Raw genomic sequence first — 15,359 nt, forward strand, 5'->3', positions numbered from 1 at the left:
GGATGTTTATTTATGAGGCACACAGGGGCTGCGGTTTGCACGTTTGGGAAAGCCTGTCCTAGAACTTAAGTTTGGGAACTTTCAACAGCGCACGTTCCTCAGGCGATGTATGAAAGAAGACAATTGTTCTGGATATTGGTGGAAAAAAGGGTTTTTTAAATTTATTTTCAGTGGTCTGCAAGACATTTACTGCCGTCTGAAGGTTTTGAGCATTTCAAATAAAGATGAAGTGTCTGACCCAGAACTGTGGGGTGCATGGAGACTTCTCGTCTGAAACGGAACATCCACCCCCCCCACCCCCCCCCCCTTTTCCCCTCCCTCTCTTTACCCCTTTTTCTCGGCAGTGTACTATAATGGGTAAGGAGTTGGTCTTGTAAACTAAAAGGTCAAAGGTTCGATTCCTAGGTAGGACACTGCTATTGTACCCTCGAGCAAGGTACTTAACCTGCATTGTTTCAGTTCATATCCAGCTGTATAAATGGATGCAGTGTAAATGTTGTGTAAAAGTTGTGTAAGTCGCTCTGGATAAGAGTGTCTGCTAAATGCCTGTAAAGTAATGTCTTTCCCCCTGCCTCTCTTTCGTTCCCCCTCCCTCTCTTTTGCCCCCTCCTCTCTCCCCCCTCTCTTCCACTCCCTCCCCCTCCCTCTCTTTGCCACCCTTCCCTCTGTTTCCCCCCTCCCTCTCTTCTCCCCTCCCTCTCTTTCTTTCCCCCTCCCTCTCTTTTGCCCCCTCCTCTTTCCCCCCTCCCTCTCTCCTCTCTCCCCTCTCCCCCCTCTCTCCCTCCCTCTCTCCCCCCCCCCCCTTGCAGCTGCTGTGGAGTGAGGGGCGGGTGGTCCCTCTGAAGCGGGGCGTCCTGCTGCAGCGTTTGGAGCCGGGCGATTCGGGCGCGTACGTATGCACGGCCCGCGAGCACGCCTTCTCCCGCCCGCTGGCCCGCTACGCGCTGCGCGTCATCCCCCGGGACCGCGTGGCCGCTGGGGGCGGGGCCTCGCCCCTGTATGGCCACGCCCAGACCCCCCGCAGCTACAAGGAGCTGCAGCTGCTGGGCATGGCCGGCCCGAGCGCGGACGAGTACTGCGAGCAGCTGTGGTGGCGGGAGAAGCGGAGGCAGCAGAAGCTGCGCAGCCTCAAGTGGAAGCAGCAGGCCGCCAAGGCCCGTGTCCGACGCCACGGCCCCCCCGACCCCCCCGCGGGGGCCGGCCGGGCGGCGTAGGGCCCGGGGGGGCGCAGGGGAAACACGGCAGGCGCAGCATCAGATCCAGGCTCCATCGCGTGTCTTTTCCTTAAACGCCGTAGACCTGGGCCAATGCCTGCACCCGTTCCTCATTAGCCCCCCCCCCCCCCCCCCACCCCAAGTCCGCAGGGAGAGAGACTCGCTGGCGGGAACTGGCCCGCTCGGGAACGCAGACCTGGAATAAGGCGAACAGCACATGCCTCGTTCCCAGAATTCCCCTCCCCTCGCCGCGGTGTCACTTCCTGTCTAGCTCCAGCCCTGTGGTCCAGACGTGTCACCCCTCTCTGATGTGGTCTCTGTTGTCAGGGTCCGTGCGCGCGGACGGCGCTGGTCTGCTTCCTCTTTCAGGCCGAAGCACGTGTTCTTCTCCGAACTCGAAAGCGGCGCTTCCCGCCGCGACCGCTTCTTCCTCCTGTCGTTTGGAGCGGCGAGAGGATTCATCATCACGCTGCATCTGGAAGGAATGAGAACAAAGTCCCCCGCAGACTCAGAGTGATAAAACCAGCCGCTCGTGCGTTTCAGTAACTCCTGAGCGTCTTAAAGCAGAAAACACCTTTAAGCGTCCCTGTGATCAAAGTGAGGACTCTCCAGGTGGACTGTAAGTGGAAACCAGCCTTCCCACATTGTAAACCAGTGAGGTCCATGCATGTTTTTCCATTTAGGTTTGGCAGATTGTAAATCGTGTCAGTTTAAATGTGGGGCTTGTACCTTTTTTTTTTTTTTACATTTTCATATTAATTTCTGATCTGCTTGTATGCCAAACCAACAATTTTAGAACAGAAAATACATTAAGCTAAACTTGATTTCAATTTCAAGCTATTTTTCAGAAGCTGTTAACGCATATAATTTTGTTATACCAGGAAGGATCCTAAAGAACATTACGAAAGTTATGTTATGGCCAAACAGTATATACTCTTTACTGATAATTCAGAAAGACAAACTGTAACCATAAACTTTTAACAAGAAACTATTCAATTTCAACGTTACTTATGTGTTCAGTGATAAATAACACTGAAAGTGAACATGCAGTAATATGTAATGTTATTATAGTTTTTCTGCAGCCTGTGAATTCATACATATCTTATGAGGTTTTGGCAATGATCCATTCTTTCACAGTACACAAACGTAAGAATCAGACTGTGAGATCAAGAATATTTTCACTGCATAATATTATATTTTATTTATAATAAGCAATCTTGCTCCTGTCTTCAGGCAGGTCATAGTACAAATCATATTACGCCATAGTACATAGTACAGCACAGTCTGAATTTAGAAAAAACTGCTGATATATTAAGCCATTAAGAATATCAGCATTTCAGTGGCATTCAAATGTGATTGTAAAGGATGAGTTACACTAAATATTGAACATTTACTGAGCTGTCATAAAGCACTTGATACATGCAGTAAATGTACTTGCTTCGATGTTTATTTTATTGTAAATGTATTCTTTTTGCAGTTTAGGAAAACAGAACCAGACTGTGGTTGAAATTGTGCTTTTTAATAATTATTCTGACACAACACACATAATTGTATGTTTTATGACAAAGCTAGAAATGTGTGCTTGCATTTTGTGCTGTTCATATATTTAGAGCAATTAAAATAAGGATGTTTCTGTGAAATGAGTTTTCATTTTCTTCCAGAAACACAGAAAGTAGGACTGTGAGTTGTCTCCATCTGGTGTTGTTTTTTGTCCTGTGCATGTCTCACAAATTCAATATTTCTAATTGCATTATTTTTCAGTACTGTTATTATTGAACTAATATTTCCTTCTGTATGATATTTTGTGCACACTCTTAAATTTTCTATTTAATTATTTACTACAAAAAATCAAATACAACAAATGTGTAACTTTCTAGTATTTCAGTTTTTTTTTTTAAATGTATAGATCATATCAGTGTCTGCAATCAATCAAAGCTCCCAACATCAATTCTATATATATATTAACATATTATTATTAATAATAATTAGGATTTAAAATCTTGGAAAGATTATTTTAATTACAGCATTGATTATTATACAGACTTAAAATGATGCCTTCTCACTGATATATCTGAAGTCAAATGTCAGCGGTTATCATATTAAATACATTCAGTTTTTTTATGTTTCTGTATCCCTATTTATATTAACTAAGTAAGTTCATGCCATTTATTGTGTGACCCTACATTGGTAAACTATGAAAACTGGAATTAATATTCCCTGTCATTTATTTTATTGACCAGTACAAATATAAAATTCTGTAATCCAGTACCACAACCACTGAAAATGATGAGAAAACATTGTAATGTACAGTTCTAAGGTATTGATCTGACAATGTACTCATGACACAGCTAATATGTTGCCTTATTAATAAAAATGTTTATGTAAATATTGTGATTTCTATTTTTTCTATTCTTTTCCATTGATATCAGTCATACTCGTACAAAATGTCCTCTGTGTATTTATTTTTCTGTGTGGGTAATGCTTCGTTTCTGTCTCTAACCAAAACAAATAGTGTAAGAGAATTTGCCCCTCGCAATCATTCATGTCTTTAGCAGTGCGCTGAAGCCTCCGCTTTACCTACCATAGCACATCTGCAATAAAAACAGCGCGACTGGGTTGAACCACCAAAACGGGTTGCACGAAAATATTCTGTAAACTACAACACCCAGAGTGCAACACTTTCATTTTTTATAATGCGCCATCAACGCTCGACTGATGTCGCAGTTGATGACGATTCAACGTGGTCGCCATAATAAACCCACGATAGAGCCTGAGCGTGTGAGATCATAAATGTGGCGGGGTGAATACGTACAATATTGACAAATTAGTGATAGCAAGTATTCTCTGTTACATTATCTTCGTTACATTTAAAGTTGCACGGTTGAGGCTGAAAACTGAGCGGGACCGTGAGGTGAGACGTTCTGATATGGAAGTCGCTGATCCTGTCAGAAACCAGTCAGGTTGAGTTTTTTTTACTGGCTAACAGTAACTCTAGCATAACTAGCGGGCTACCTAGCTGCAGCTACATGTTACTCGATTAACTAGCACGATTTGATAAAGCTCGCATGCTAGCTAGTAAGCAAGCTGTACTTGCACATGAAATTTCTTGCCAGCTACATTTTTTGGCTTTGACTAACTATTTTCGGAAGTTGCATGAGTTCGCGAGGTAGCACGCCAGCTAGCTAGCCGCGCTCCACACGTGAACTGAACAAAACATGAAGGCAGTGGTGTTAACCAAGCTGGTGAAATGACTGGCAAGCATACAGAAGTTTGTAAACCCCCAGCGGACATTTAAATAAAGGTTTGAAGTATATTTCCTAACGTTAGCTAGTAAGAGTAGTATTCGCTTGTAGCTGGAAGTTGGTGGCAGACTGCCGCTGTCTGCTGCCGGGGCTATGTAGTCTGAAGCACTCCGCACCACTTCTCTGAAAAATGAACTTGGCCGTTGATGTGCTAGCGCTAACATTATCAGTCTAGCATGCCAGCCAACTCCGTAAATTGCAGGATTGATATGCTACGTGTACACTTACAGCTAGCTAAATATATACTGTTTGAAAATTATAGCAAATACGCTGGCTTGCCCGGTGGCTAAGTTAGCTAGCTACCTTATGTCAGTAACACTCGGGGAGATCTGCCCCTATCAGCCGTACTCCTGATGGAACATTTGGCTTTAGACTGTAACTGTAGCTAGCTTTAGCTGGAGATGTAATGTGACAGTTAGCTAGCTAACTGGCGTGTAAACCCTGTCTTGACTGTCCAAGGCCCCAGTTAACTTGTTCGAGTTCATTTTAATGTAAAATGTTTTTAAATTCACTTTCCAGAATCCTTTGCTGAGTATGGTAATCCATCTGTTTCGGTCCTGAAAAATAGAAACTTGATGACATATCCTGAAAATTGCTCTATTTGCCAGTCCGAAAACGCTTAAAATGAACCCCGCTACCCTTGCAGTGGTATTTTGTGACGCTAGGCATACTTAATAATATAATGTAAAGGTAACAGTGTAACCCTGAACTGAAGCTTGGATATAGCTGGATCCGGGACACAACATTGCCTCGCATCTGCTGCTACTCCACGTTTTTTGTACTTTGGAACTCATTCGAAGCCACCGCAAGTAGCATTCAACTCATAGCGAATAACTTTTCCTTCGCAAAAGATGATCGCTGATTATAACCCGCAAGCTACTACTTTGGCATTTGTGTAACTTGTACCTGCGATGGAACATTTTTAGGTTTTATACCGCTCTCGTTTCCCAGGCAACGCCATGGCTTCACCGTCTGCCAGTGTGGACTCGAAGGCGGAGCTGACGGCCCTTTTGGAGCAGTGGGAGCGGGATCAGCAGGGCAGTACCCCGGACCTGGTCTCCATCCTCACCAAGTTAGTGCTCGGCGCTATTGGCTTACATCTTCAGACTCAGCTAGACGGCCGCCCTCTCTGCTTCTAGGTTTCCGCTATATTATCGTGCCACAGTACTGTACTTGGTCACGCCCCCTTAATGAATTTTGATATCATCAAATCGTAATGTTTGGCGGTAGGAAGGGAGTACGAATGTGATTATCAGCCAGGTGACTCCGAAGGATCTGTGTTTATGTCCACGTAATATTTTGCAAGGTCAATGTTCCCATTAGCTTTATGGAAAAGGGACATCTCTTTGTCTGCTAATACCATTTTCTCCACCACACACCGTATATGTATGCATTTTCTGCATTGTTTGGCATATCCACCAATGAACATTTTTGCCATTTCACAGAACCTAATTAGCTCTTGAAACGATTTACTGCTTATTGTTTATCGCATTTATTTGGATGTAACCATTAGGTGTGCAGTTTATTTGTTGTACGTCGCTCTGGATAAGAGCGTCTGCTAAATGCCTGTAATGTAATGTAATTTATATGAAAACATATTTCATAATTTTTTAGGCGCAAAAATTAGGCATGGAAGGGAGAATTATCCGTGATGGAACTGTTTAGGGATATATTAGTTCCAGGGCTGATATCAATAAGAGACATGTTACTGGGTGATGCTGATGCCCTGTTCTGCATTCTAACGCTAAGTGCACGAGGACAGACCTACTGAGACTGTATTCTGTACAGATCTGCTTGTGAGTTTGGCTGCTGTAAATGACAAATTAAAATAAATAATATACATAAATGGTTACCCTGACTGTAATTAGACTTCTTGAGCGTTACTCTTTCATTTAATTTACAACATCAGCGGTTCATCATGAATAATTTTTCTGGCGTGTGCATGTCGCGTCATCATACTGACCATGATTTTGGGCTATCGTAGGCCGGTGCCGGTTCGGCTGCGTTGTTACCGCCAGCGTTTCACTCCTTCTTGCGTGTGTGTTGCAGAATCTCGGAGCTGATTGAGCGGGAAACGGAGGAGTACCACAAGGCGGACCCCGATCCGTTTGATGACCGCCACCCAGGTGGGCCCAGACGTTAGTTAGTTAGCCACGTGTCGGTACGGAAGAGCGCGTGTGTCTTATGCCTGAGCTGCCTCATGCGTAATAACGAGCGTCTTATGTGGAAAACGTGCGATCGCTTCAGTCAGCTCCACTGGAAGCGTATCCAGTGGATGGATATCCACCTGCGAGGGGGTTTCATTCAGTGTATAAATATCGATGCATTTAAGCATCCTAACAACAATGTCTAAAATCTCACAGGACTGATTTTAGCGTTAATGCCCGAAGTGTCTCAGGATTCATCTTTTCATCAGCGCCTAAAACCTCAGGATTACTTTTTTCCCCAATAGTGCTTTAAGTCTGACAGAATTAAGGTTAACAGTAGTGTGTAAAACCTCACAGGATAAATGCATTTAGAATAGAGCTTTAAGTCTGACAGTATTAATCTTAACACATGGATGTGCCTTAATTTGATAAGATTAATTTTGACAACCGTGCCTGAAGTCTCACAAGACTAATATTGCCAGTAATTGCTAAAATCACACAGGATGATTCAGAGACGGCTTGTTCATTTGGTCAGGCAGTATGGGTCTCATTGCTGAAGGAAGGACTAGGGCTCTGGTAGCACTGTAGTTTGAGCTGAGGTGCTGGTTGTAGTGTAGTGTGTGTATGGCATTGTTTATGATGAGGCTGGTGTATGAGTTCCTGTTTCTGAGCTCTGGTTGTAGTGTAGTATGTGTATGGCATTGTTTATGACGAGGCTGGTGTATGAGTTCCTGTTTCTCAGCTCTGGTTGTAGTGTAGTATGTGTATGGCATTGTTTATGACGAGGCTGGTGTATGAGTTCCTGTTTCTGAGCTCTGGTTGTAGTGTAGTATGTGTATGGCATTGTTTATGACGAGGCTGGTGTATGAGTTCCTGTTTCTGAGCTCTGGTTGTAGTGTAGTATGTGTATGGCATTGTTTATGACGAGGCTGGTGTATGAGTTCCTGTTTCTGAGCTCTGGTTGTAGTGTAGTATGTGTATGGCATTGTTTATGACGAGGCTGGTGTATGAGTTCCTGTTTCTCAGCTCTGGTTGTAGTGTAGTATGTGTATGGCATTGTTTATGACGAGGCTGGTGTATGAGTTCCTGTTTCTGAGCTCTGGTTGTAGTGTATGTGTATGGCATTGTTTATGACGAGGCTGGTGTATGAGTTCCTGTTTCTGAGCTCTGGTTGTAGTGTAGTATGTGTATGGCATTGTTTATGACGAGGCTGGTGTATGAGTTCCTGTTTCTGAGCTCTGGTTGTAGTGTAGTATGTGTATGGCAGTGTTTATGACGAGGCTGGTGTATGAGCTCCTGTTTCTGAGCTCTGGTTGTAGTGTAGTATGTGTATGGCAGTGTTTATGACGAGGCTGGTGCATGAGCTCCTGTTTCTGAGCTCTGGTTGTAGTGTAGTATGTGTATGGCAGTGTTTATGACGAGGCTGGTGTTTGAGTTCCTGTTTCTGAGCTCTGGTTGTAGTGTAGTATGTTTCTGGCAGTGTTTATGACGAGGCTGGTGTGTGAGTTCCTGTTTCTGAGCTCTGGTTGTAGTGTAGTATGTTTCTGGCAGTGTTTATGACGAGGCTGGTGTGTGAGTTCCTGTTTCTGAGCTCTGGTTGTAGGGTAGTATGTGTATGGTAGTGTTTATGACGAGGCTGGTGTGTGAGTTCCTGTTTCTGAGCTCTGGCCGTGTTGGTTCTGCTCATTCTGCACTCGTTCGCTCTTCCAGGAAGAGCCGACCCAGACTGCATGCTGGGACACCTGCTCAAGATTCTCTTCAAGAACGATGACTTCACCAACGCGGTAAGGCCCCGAGAGACTTGGGTGATGTTCTGTCTGTCGAATGTGAGGGGAAAGCGAGCTGCCCTCCGTTTATCCGCCTTGAACAGGCACCCAGGAGAACTGATCCCAAAACGCCTGCTGCAGTTAAACATTAATGACTGCTGCAGCTCCTGCAGATTTTTGTGTACACAACATTGGATTCTCACTCAATTTGTGAATGAAAGTGCTGCCTAGAGAGAATGAATCCTCTTCAGTACTGAGATCATTTATGCTTTGTAACTTCAGTTAGATGGTAGAAGAATGACTAAATGGAAGTCAACCTTCTGAAACCCCAGATATTTTGGGGGGAAAATGATGAAATTGAACATACTTGCGCCTTTGTCTGACTGCTGTATGTTGTCATGGTTACAGGGGAGGTGTGTTTTTTTATTGGTGCGTGCTGAAAAGGCCCATTTAGGGTGTAGTCAGTCAGCACTGGCAAAGGGTACATTACACTACATTCCATTACACTACACTACACTACATTCCATTACACTACACTACATTCCATTACACTACATTACACTACATTCCATTACACTACACTACATTACACTACATTACACTACACTACATTCCATTACACTACATTACACTACATTCCATTACACTACACTACATTACACTACATTACATTACACTACACTACATTACACTACACTACATTACATTACACTACGTTACACTACACTGCACTACATTCCATAACATTACACTACATTACATTACACTACACTACATTACACTGCACTACGTTACACTACACTGCACTACATTACATTACACTACATTCCATGACACTACACTACATTACACTACATTACACTACACTACACTACATTCCATTACACTACATTACACTACACTACATTCCATTACACTACATTACACTACATTCCATTACACTACACTACATTACACTACATTACATTACACTACACTACATTACATTACACTACACTGCACTACATTCCATTACACTACACTACATTACACTACATTACACTACACTGCACTACATTACATTACACTACGTTACACTGCACTACATTACATTACACTACATTACATTACACTTTGCTACATTACACTACACTACATTACACTACATTACGGTACACTACATTACACTACACTGCACTACATTACATTACACTACGTTACACTGCACTACATTACATTACACTACGTTACACTGCACTACATTCCATTACACTACACTACATTACACTTTGCTACATTACACTACACTACATTACACTACATTACGGTACACTACATTACACTACACTGCACTACACTACATTACACTACATTACATTACACTACACTACATTACATTACACTACGTTACACTACACTGCACTACATTCCATTACATTACACTACATTCCATTACACTACATTACACTACATTACACTGCACTACATTACATTACACTACGTTACACTACACTGCACTACATTACATTACACTACATTCCATGACACTACACTACATTACACTACATTACATTACACTACACTGCACTACATTCCATTACATTACACTACATTCCATTACACTACATTACACTACATTACACTGCACTACATTACATTACACTACGTTACACTACACTGCACTACATTACATTACACTACATTCCATGACACTACACTACATTACACTACATTACATTACACTACACTACATTCCATTACACTACATTACACTACACTACATTCCATTACACTACATTACACTACATTCCATTACACTACACTACATTACACTACATTACACTACACTACATTACATTACACTACACTGCACTACATTCCATTACACTACACTACATTACATTACACTACATTACACTACACTGCACTACATTACACTACGTTACACTACACTGCACTACATTACATTACACTACATTACATTACACTACGTTACACTACACTGCACTACATTGCATTACACTACACTACATTACACTTTGCTACATTACACTACACTACATTACAGTACATTACGGTACACTACATTACACTACACTGCACTACACTACATTACACTACGTTACACTACACTGCACTACATTACATTACACTACACTACATTACACTACATTCCATTACACTACATTACACTTTGCTACACTACATTACACTACACTACATTACACTACATTCCATTACACTACACTACACTACATTACAATACATTGGACTACACTACACTACGTTATATTACAATACATTATAATTACAATTACTTAGCAGACTCTCTTATCCAGAACAGTTCAGAAAAGTGAGAGTATCAGTGTTAATCTCAGGAAGCCTTGTTTATAATGAGTGTAAAGTGAGCCAAACAAACCATGTATTAATATTGTCTGTATCTGTACACAGCCGTACCTGTAACCTTATTCCTAAAGCAAATCCCAAAATAAAGAGGTTAGTTTAAAGAGTCAGGGGAGCCATGGTGCAGTCTGAAGAGGTGAGTGTTCAGTCTGAGTCACAACATGGGCATTTAGGTTTCTCATTCATACCATGAAACCATGGTTACCACTGAATTGTTCAGGGGTGTCGTACCATCATAACCCAATGCCTGTAGCAGTGAGCGACCTGGGGGGGGGGGGGGTGCTTGAGTATAGTGTTCAAATCTGTGATCATTGGTCAAAATATGAGTGTAAATTGTCGTGTTTTAAACATATAAATTAGTCATATCTGCCACCCCTGTACTAGTGTAACCTAGAAAGAAAGTGCCACTTTCTCTCTGTGGATAGGGCCCCTGTCTCTCTGTGGATAGGACCGCTGTCTCTCTGTGGATAGGGCCACTCTCTCTCGGTGGATAGGGCCTCTTTCTGTCTGTGGATAGGGCCCCTGTCTCTCTGTGGATAGGGCCCCTCTCTCTTTCTGTGGATAGGGCCACTATCTCTCTGTGGATAGGGCCACTTTCTCTCTGTGGATAGGGCCCCTGTCTCTCTGTGGATAGGGCCCCTCTCTCTTTCTGTGGATAGGGCCACTCTCTCTCTGTGGATAGGGCCACTGTCTCTCTGTGGATAGGGCCACTATCTCTCTGTGGATGGGGCCCCTGTCTTTCTGTGGATAGGGTCCCTGTCTCTCTGTGGATAGGGCCCCTGTCTTTCTGTGGATGGGGCCCCTGTCTTTCTGTGGATAGGGCCCTTGTCTTTCTGTGGATGGGGCCCCTGCCTCTCTGTGGATGGGGCCCCTGTCTCTCTGTGAATGGGGCCCCTGTCTCTCTGTGGATAGGGCCACTGTCTCTCTGTGGATAGGGCCACTCTTTCTCTGAATAGGGCCACTGTCTCTTTGTGGATAGGGCCACTGTCTCTCTGAGGATAGGTCCTCTGCCTATCTGTGCATAGGGCCTCTGCCATTTTGAAAGATGCCCCCCTGCATTGGCATGGGGTGAAGAGAGTAGTTTAGGACCATTACATAATCATTTACGTTCCCCCCGCCTTCTAAGGTTATGTACGCCTCACTCCGCGCCGGGGAAATGTGTCCGGCACATGAATAAAGCTTGCTGCTCTCCTCCCTCCCGCAGCTCCTGAACACATACGTGATGACGAGCAGAGAGCTGAACCTGAACACCGCCGCCTGCCGTCTCCTGCTGAACATCATGCCCGGCCTGGAGACGGCCGTGGTCTTCCAGGAGAAGGTGCGGTTAGGGTTAGGGTTATAGGACAGTGTGAGACGGCTTTGTGGCGAGTTGTCCTTACTGTAGTACGTATGTGTGTTTTTGCAGAAATGATTTATTCAGGCTAAAACTATTTGACTCCTATTTCAGTTTGCCTTGATATGAAATTCAGTGTTTTTTTCATTTATAGAAGGAAAAAACATTTCTGAAGTTAGCCTTTAACATAATTCATGCAATGAGCTTATATGAATAACAGTTGGCTGACCTGGTAGAAAAAAAGCTTTATGTGGAGAAGCAATGATGCTATAAATGCAGTGTCCTGAGATGGTGGCAAACTGAAGTCCGTAGTAACAGAGCTATGACTAATTAAAAAGAGCACCAGCCGTTAGCTGCAGAGCTAGCGTACAGCGACTGGCTGTCCTGAGAAGTGCGTGGTGTGCTGTGGCTTCAGCTGCGCTTCCCCTCTCTGCCACAGGAGGGCGTGGTGGAGAAGCTGTTCAAGTGGGCGCAGGAGGCAGACCAGCCGCTGCGCATCTACGCCACCGGCCTGCTGGCAGGAGCCATGGACAGCCAGGACATCGCCGCCAACTACCGCGAGGAGAACTCGCAGCTGGTCAGTCTGGGGCCGCCCTCACCTCCGGGGAGTTAGGGGTGTGGACCTCACCGCCGGGGAGTTAGGGGTGTGGACCTCACCTCCGGGGAGTTAGGGGTGTGGACCTCACCTTCGGGGAGTTAGGGGTGTGGACCTCACCTCCGGGGAGTTAGGGGTGTGGACCTCACCTCCGGGGAGTTAGGGGTGTGGACCTCACCACCGGGGAGTTAGGGGTGTGGGCCTCACTGCAGGGGAGTAAGGGGTGTGGGCCTCATCACCGGGGAGTTAGGGGTGTGGGCCTCATCACCGGGGAGTTAGGGGTGTGGACCTCACCTCCGGGGAGTTAGGGGTGTGGACCTCATCACCGGGGAGTTAGGGGTGTGGACCTCACCTCCGGGGAGTTAGGGGTGTGGACCTCACCACCGGGGAGTTAGGAGTGTGGGCCTCACTGCAGGGCAGTTAGGGGTGTGGACCTCACTGCAGGGCAGTTAGGGGTGTGGACCTCACCACCGGGGAGTTAGGGGTGTGGACCTCACTGCAGGGAAGTTAGGGGTGTGGACCTCACTGCAGGGGAGTTAGGGGTGTGGACCTCACTGCAGGGGAGTTAGGGGTGTGGGCCTCACTGCAGGGGAGTTAGGGGTGTGGACCTCACTGCAGGGGAGTTAGGGGTGTGGGCCTCACTGCAGGGGAGTTAGGGGTGTGGACCTCTCATAATGGGACATCATTTCGGTTCTTGAGTCAACGATTCGATATTTCACAATATCGCAGTTTCTGCTACGATACAATCCAAAACGATCTGATATAGTAAAAAATGAGGCTTTAGCGTGGTGCACAACCTGGGTGGGGTGTGAGAACTCTCAAGACTTGGGTACAAAGTCAGTGCCAGGCTAGTAAGGGGCCATTCTTCTGCTTTATTGATTGCAGGGTTTGAATTATGTCATGCGCTTTTTAAAAAATCATTTTTTACTCAGCGGCTCTAATGTTTGCAGGGTGAGTATCTTAAGCCGCGTTTCCACCAAAAGTACCCAGAACTTTTAGTCCCAGGAACTACTTTTCAAGGAAAGGTTCCTTCAGCCCATTGTTGTCTGCGTTTCCACCGCGGTCTAAAGTCCCGTGAAGATTAGGCAAATTAGCCCACTGACGTATGAAAAAGCGACATTGTCGTCGGTCCATCTGTCCTATGATTTCTTCTGTAACCCCATACTACCACCGAAGTAGCCTACATTATTTTCTAATAACCGGGACAGCCCGGAGGGGTTTATTCCACTTATATACAACGGGTTACCAACAATGACTATATGTGGTTACTTTTGTATTTATTGATTTTTCTCGATTTAATCACCTGGAATTGAAATATTCTTCTGCAGCCGTTTGGGCATATTTTACCGTTGTCAAGCAAAACTGTCGTTGGTAGTTGAACTTGGACCATTGTTATGCAACAAATAGGATATAACAGGCTAATAGTCAGATTGTAACTGTTTTATATATCCTCTCAAACACATTCATTATGTTTTTATGCGAACATTCACTTTCATGTCTTGACATTCGAGGCGACAGAATGCATTCACATTTCCAATATAACTGGCAACAACAGCAGAAAAAATGCACACGTTGTAAACAATTTGCTGTTTGATTACTTTCTCATCGTCAATTCCATATAGGCTAATCGCAAAATGACAAGAATAGAACGAAAACTCGGACTTGCGTGCAAATTTAAATTAGCAGTGGTACAGCCACCGTTTGCTTTCCTTCAAAGTTACTGCTAGCCGAGCAGCGAAGTGTGCCCTCCAGATGCGAACCATGCACCATAAATTAGTCCATAGTCTTCCTGGTCTTTTTGTGGAATTGAAGAATGGCAGAGTAAAATTACGGCAGTCTGAAAAAGCTGAAGGGACGATTACTAGAATTAACCTGTTATTTTACCCTGACAAAAAGTGCGGAAGGTGATTTCCAGTTTGCTTTTACTGTATCACCAATGTGAATTACGCAGAACTACCGCATACCTCACATAACTGTATCAAACATTTTGAGTCAATTACAACGGGCTAACAAAGAAAATCCGGAAGAAAATATTCAGCAACCGAATTAATCCATTTGAATGTTTTGGTACGTAATATGCTGTCCCAGCACGAATGCTTAGCATTTTATAAAACGAATACTAAATCAAGAAAAGAACAGAAGAGCACACGTTGTAATTCCAAGACGTTGGCAGGCTATAACCAAAAGTAGGCTACTGCACCGCATAACATACAAGTTTGATTTGAAGTTATTATGAAAATAAATCGGTTTGCGGCTGTAGAGTTTTAAACATGGCGGTTGAAATAAAACACTGCAAGTAGTCGACCAATCAGAAATTTTCAGCGCTTGCGCCCCACCCCAAAGGTTCCGGTACTTTTGGAAAGTACTACCCCCCGAGCAGGGACGTTTTTGGGGGTAAAATAAAGACCCTGGAACTTAATTTAGACCCTAGTTCCTGCGGTCGAAACGCACTGTGTTCCTCAAAAGGTTCCTAGTTCCGGGGTAAAGGCTTTTCTGTATGCACTTCCCAGGAGGGGGTTCACCAGTGGATGCTCTTTGTAGCAGTTTGAATGGGACCGCTGTTTCCAATCTATGATACCAATATTATTGACATTTTTCATTGAACCCTTGAAGGTCATTG

At 44.4% G+C, this 15,359-nt stretch overlaps 2 protein-coding genes across 7 annotated transcripts in view; both read left to right on the plus strand.

Moving 5' to 3' along the window:
• The window catches only part of si:dkey-49n23.1 (semaphorin-3D), an 88,365-nt gene extending 84,765 nt beyond the window's left edge, over positions 1 to 3,600 (plus strand). For all 3 annotated transcript variants that reach the window (XM_035388899.1, XM_035388897.1, XM_035388896.1), the window contains one exon: positions 810 to 3,600. In XM_035388899.1, the coding sequence (XP_035244790.1) occupies positions 810 to 1,214 (405 nt within the window). In that variant the 3' untranslated portion in view covers positions 1,215 to 3,600. The remainder of the gene's footprint in view (positions 1 to 809) is intronic.
• Positions 3,601 to 3,948: 348 nt separating this feature from the next.
• The window catches only part of LOC118211445 (DDB1- and CUL4-associated factor 1-like), a 39,578-nt gene continuing 28,167 nt past the window's right edge, over positions 3,949 to 15,359 (plus strand). For 2 of the 4 annotated variants that reach the window (XM_035388644.1, XM_035388645.1), the window contains exons 1-6: positions 3,949 to 4,174; positions 5,468 to 5,588; positions 6,566 to 6,642; positions 8,374 to 8,447; positions 12,016 to 12,129; positions 12,584 to 12,721. In XM_035388644.1, the coding sequence (XP_035244535.1) occupies positions 4,141 to 4,174; positions 5,468 to 5,588; positions 6,566 to 6,642; positions 8,374 to 8,447; positions 12,016 to 12,129; positions 12,584 to 12,721 (558 nt within the window). In that variant the 5' untranslated portion in view covers positions 3,949 to 4,140. The other 2 variants (XM_035388646.1, XM_035388647.1) reach the window with 2 other exon arrangements.

Source organism: Anguilla anguilla, chromosome 13 (assembly GCF_013347855.1).
Source record: "Anguilla anguilla isolate fAngAng1 chromosome 13, fAngAng1.pri, whole genome shotgun sequence".
Classification (NCBI taxonomy): domain Eukaryota; kingdom Metazoa; phylum Chordata; class Actinopteri; order Anguilliformes; family Anguillidae; genus Anguilla; species Anguilla anguilla.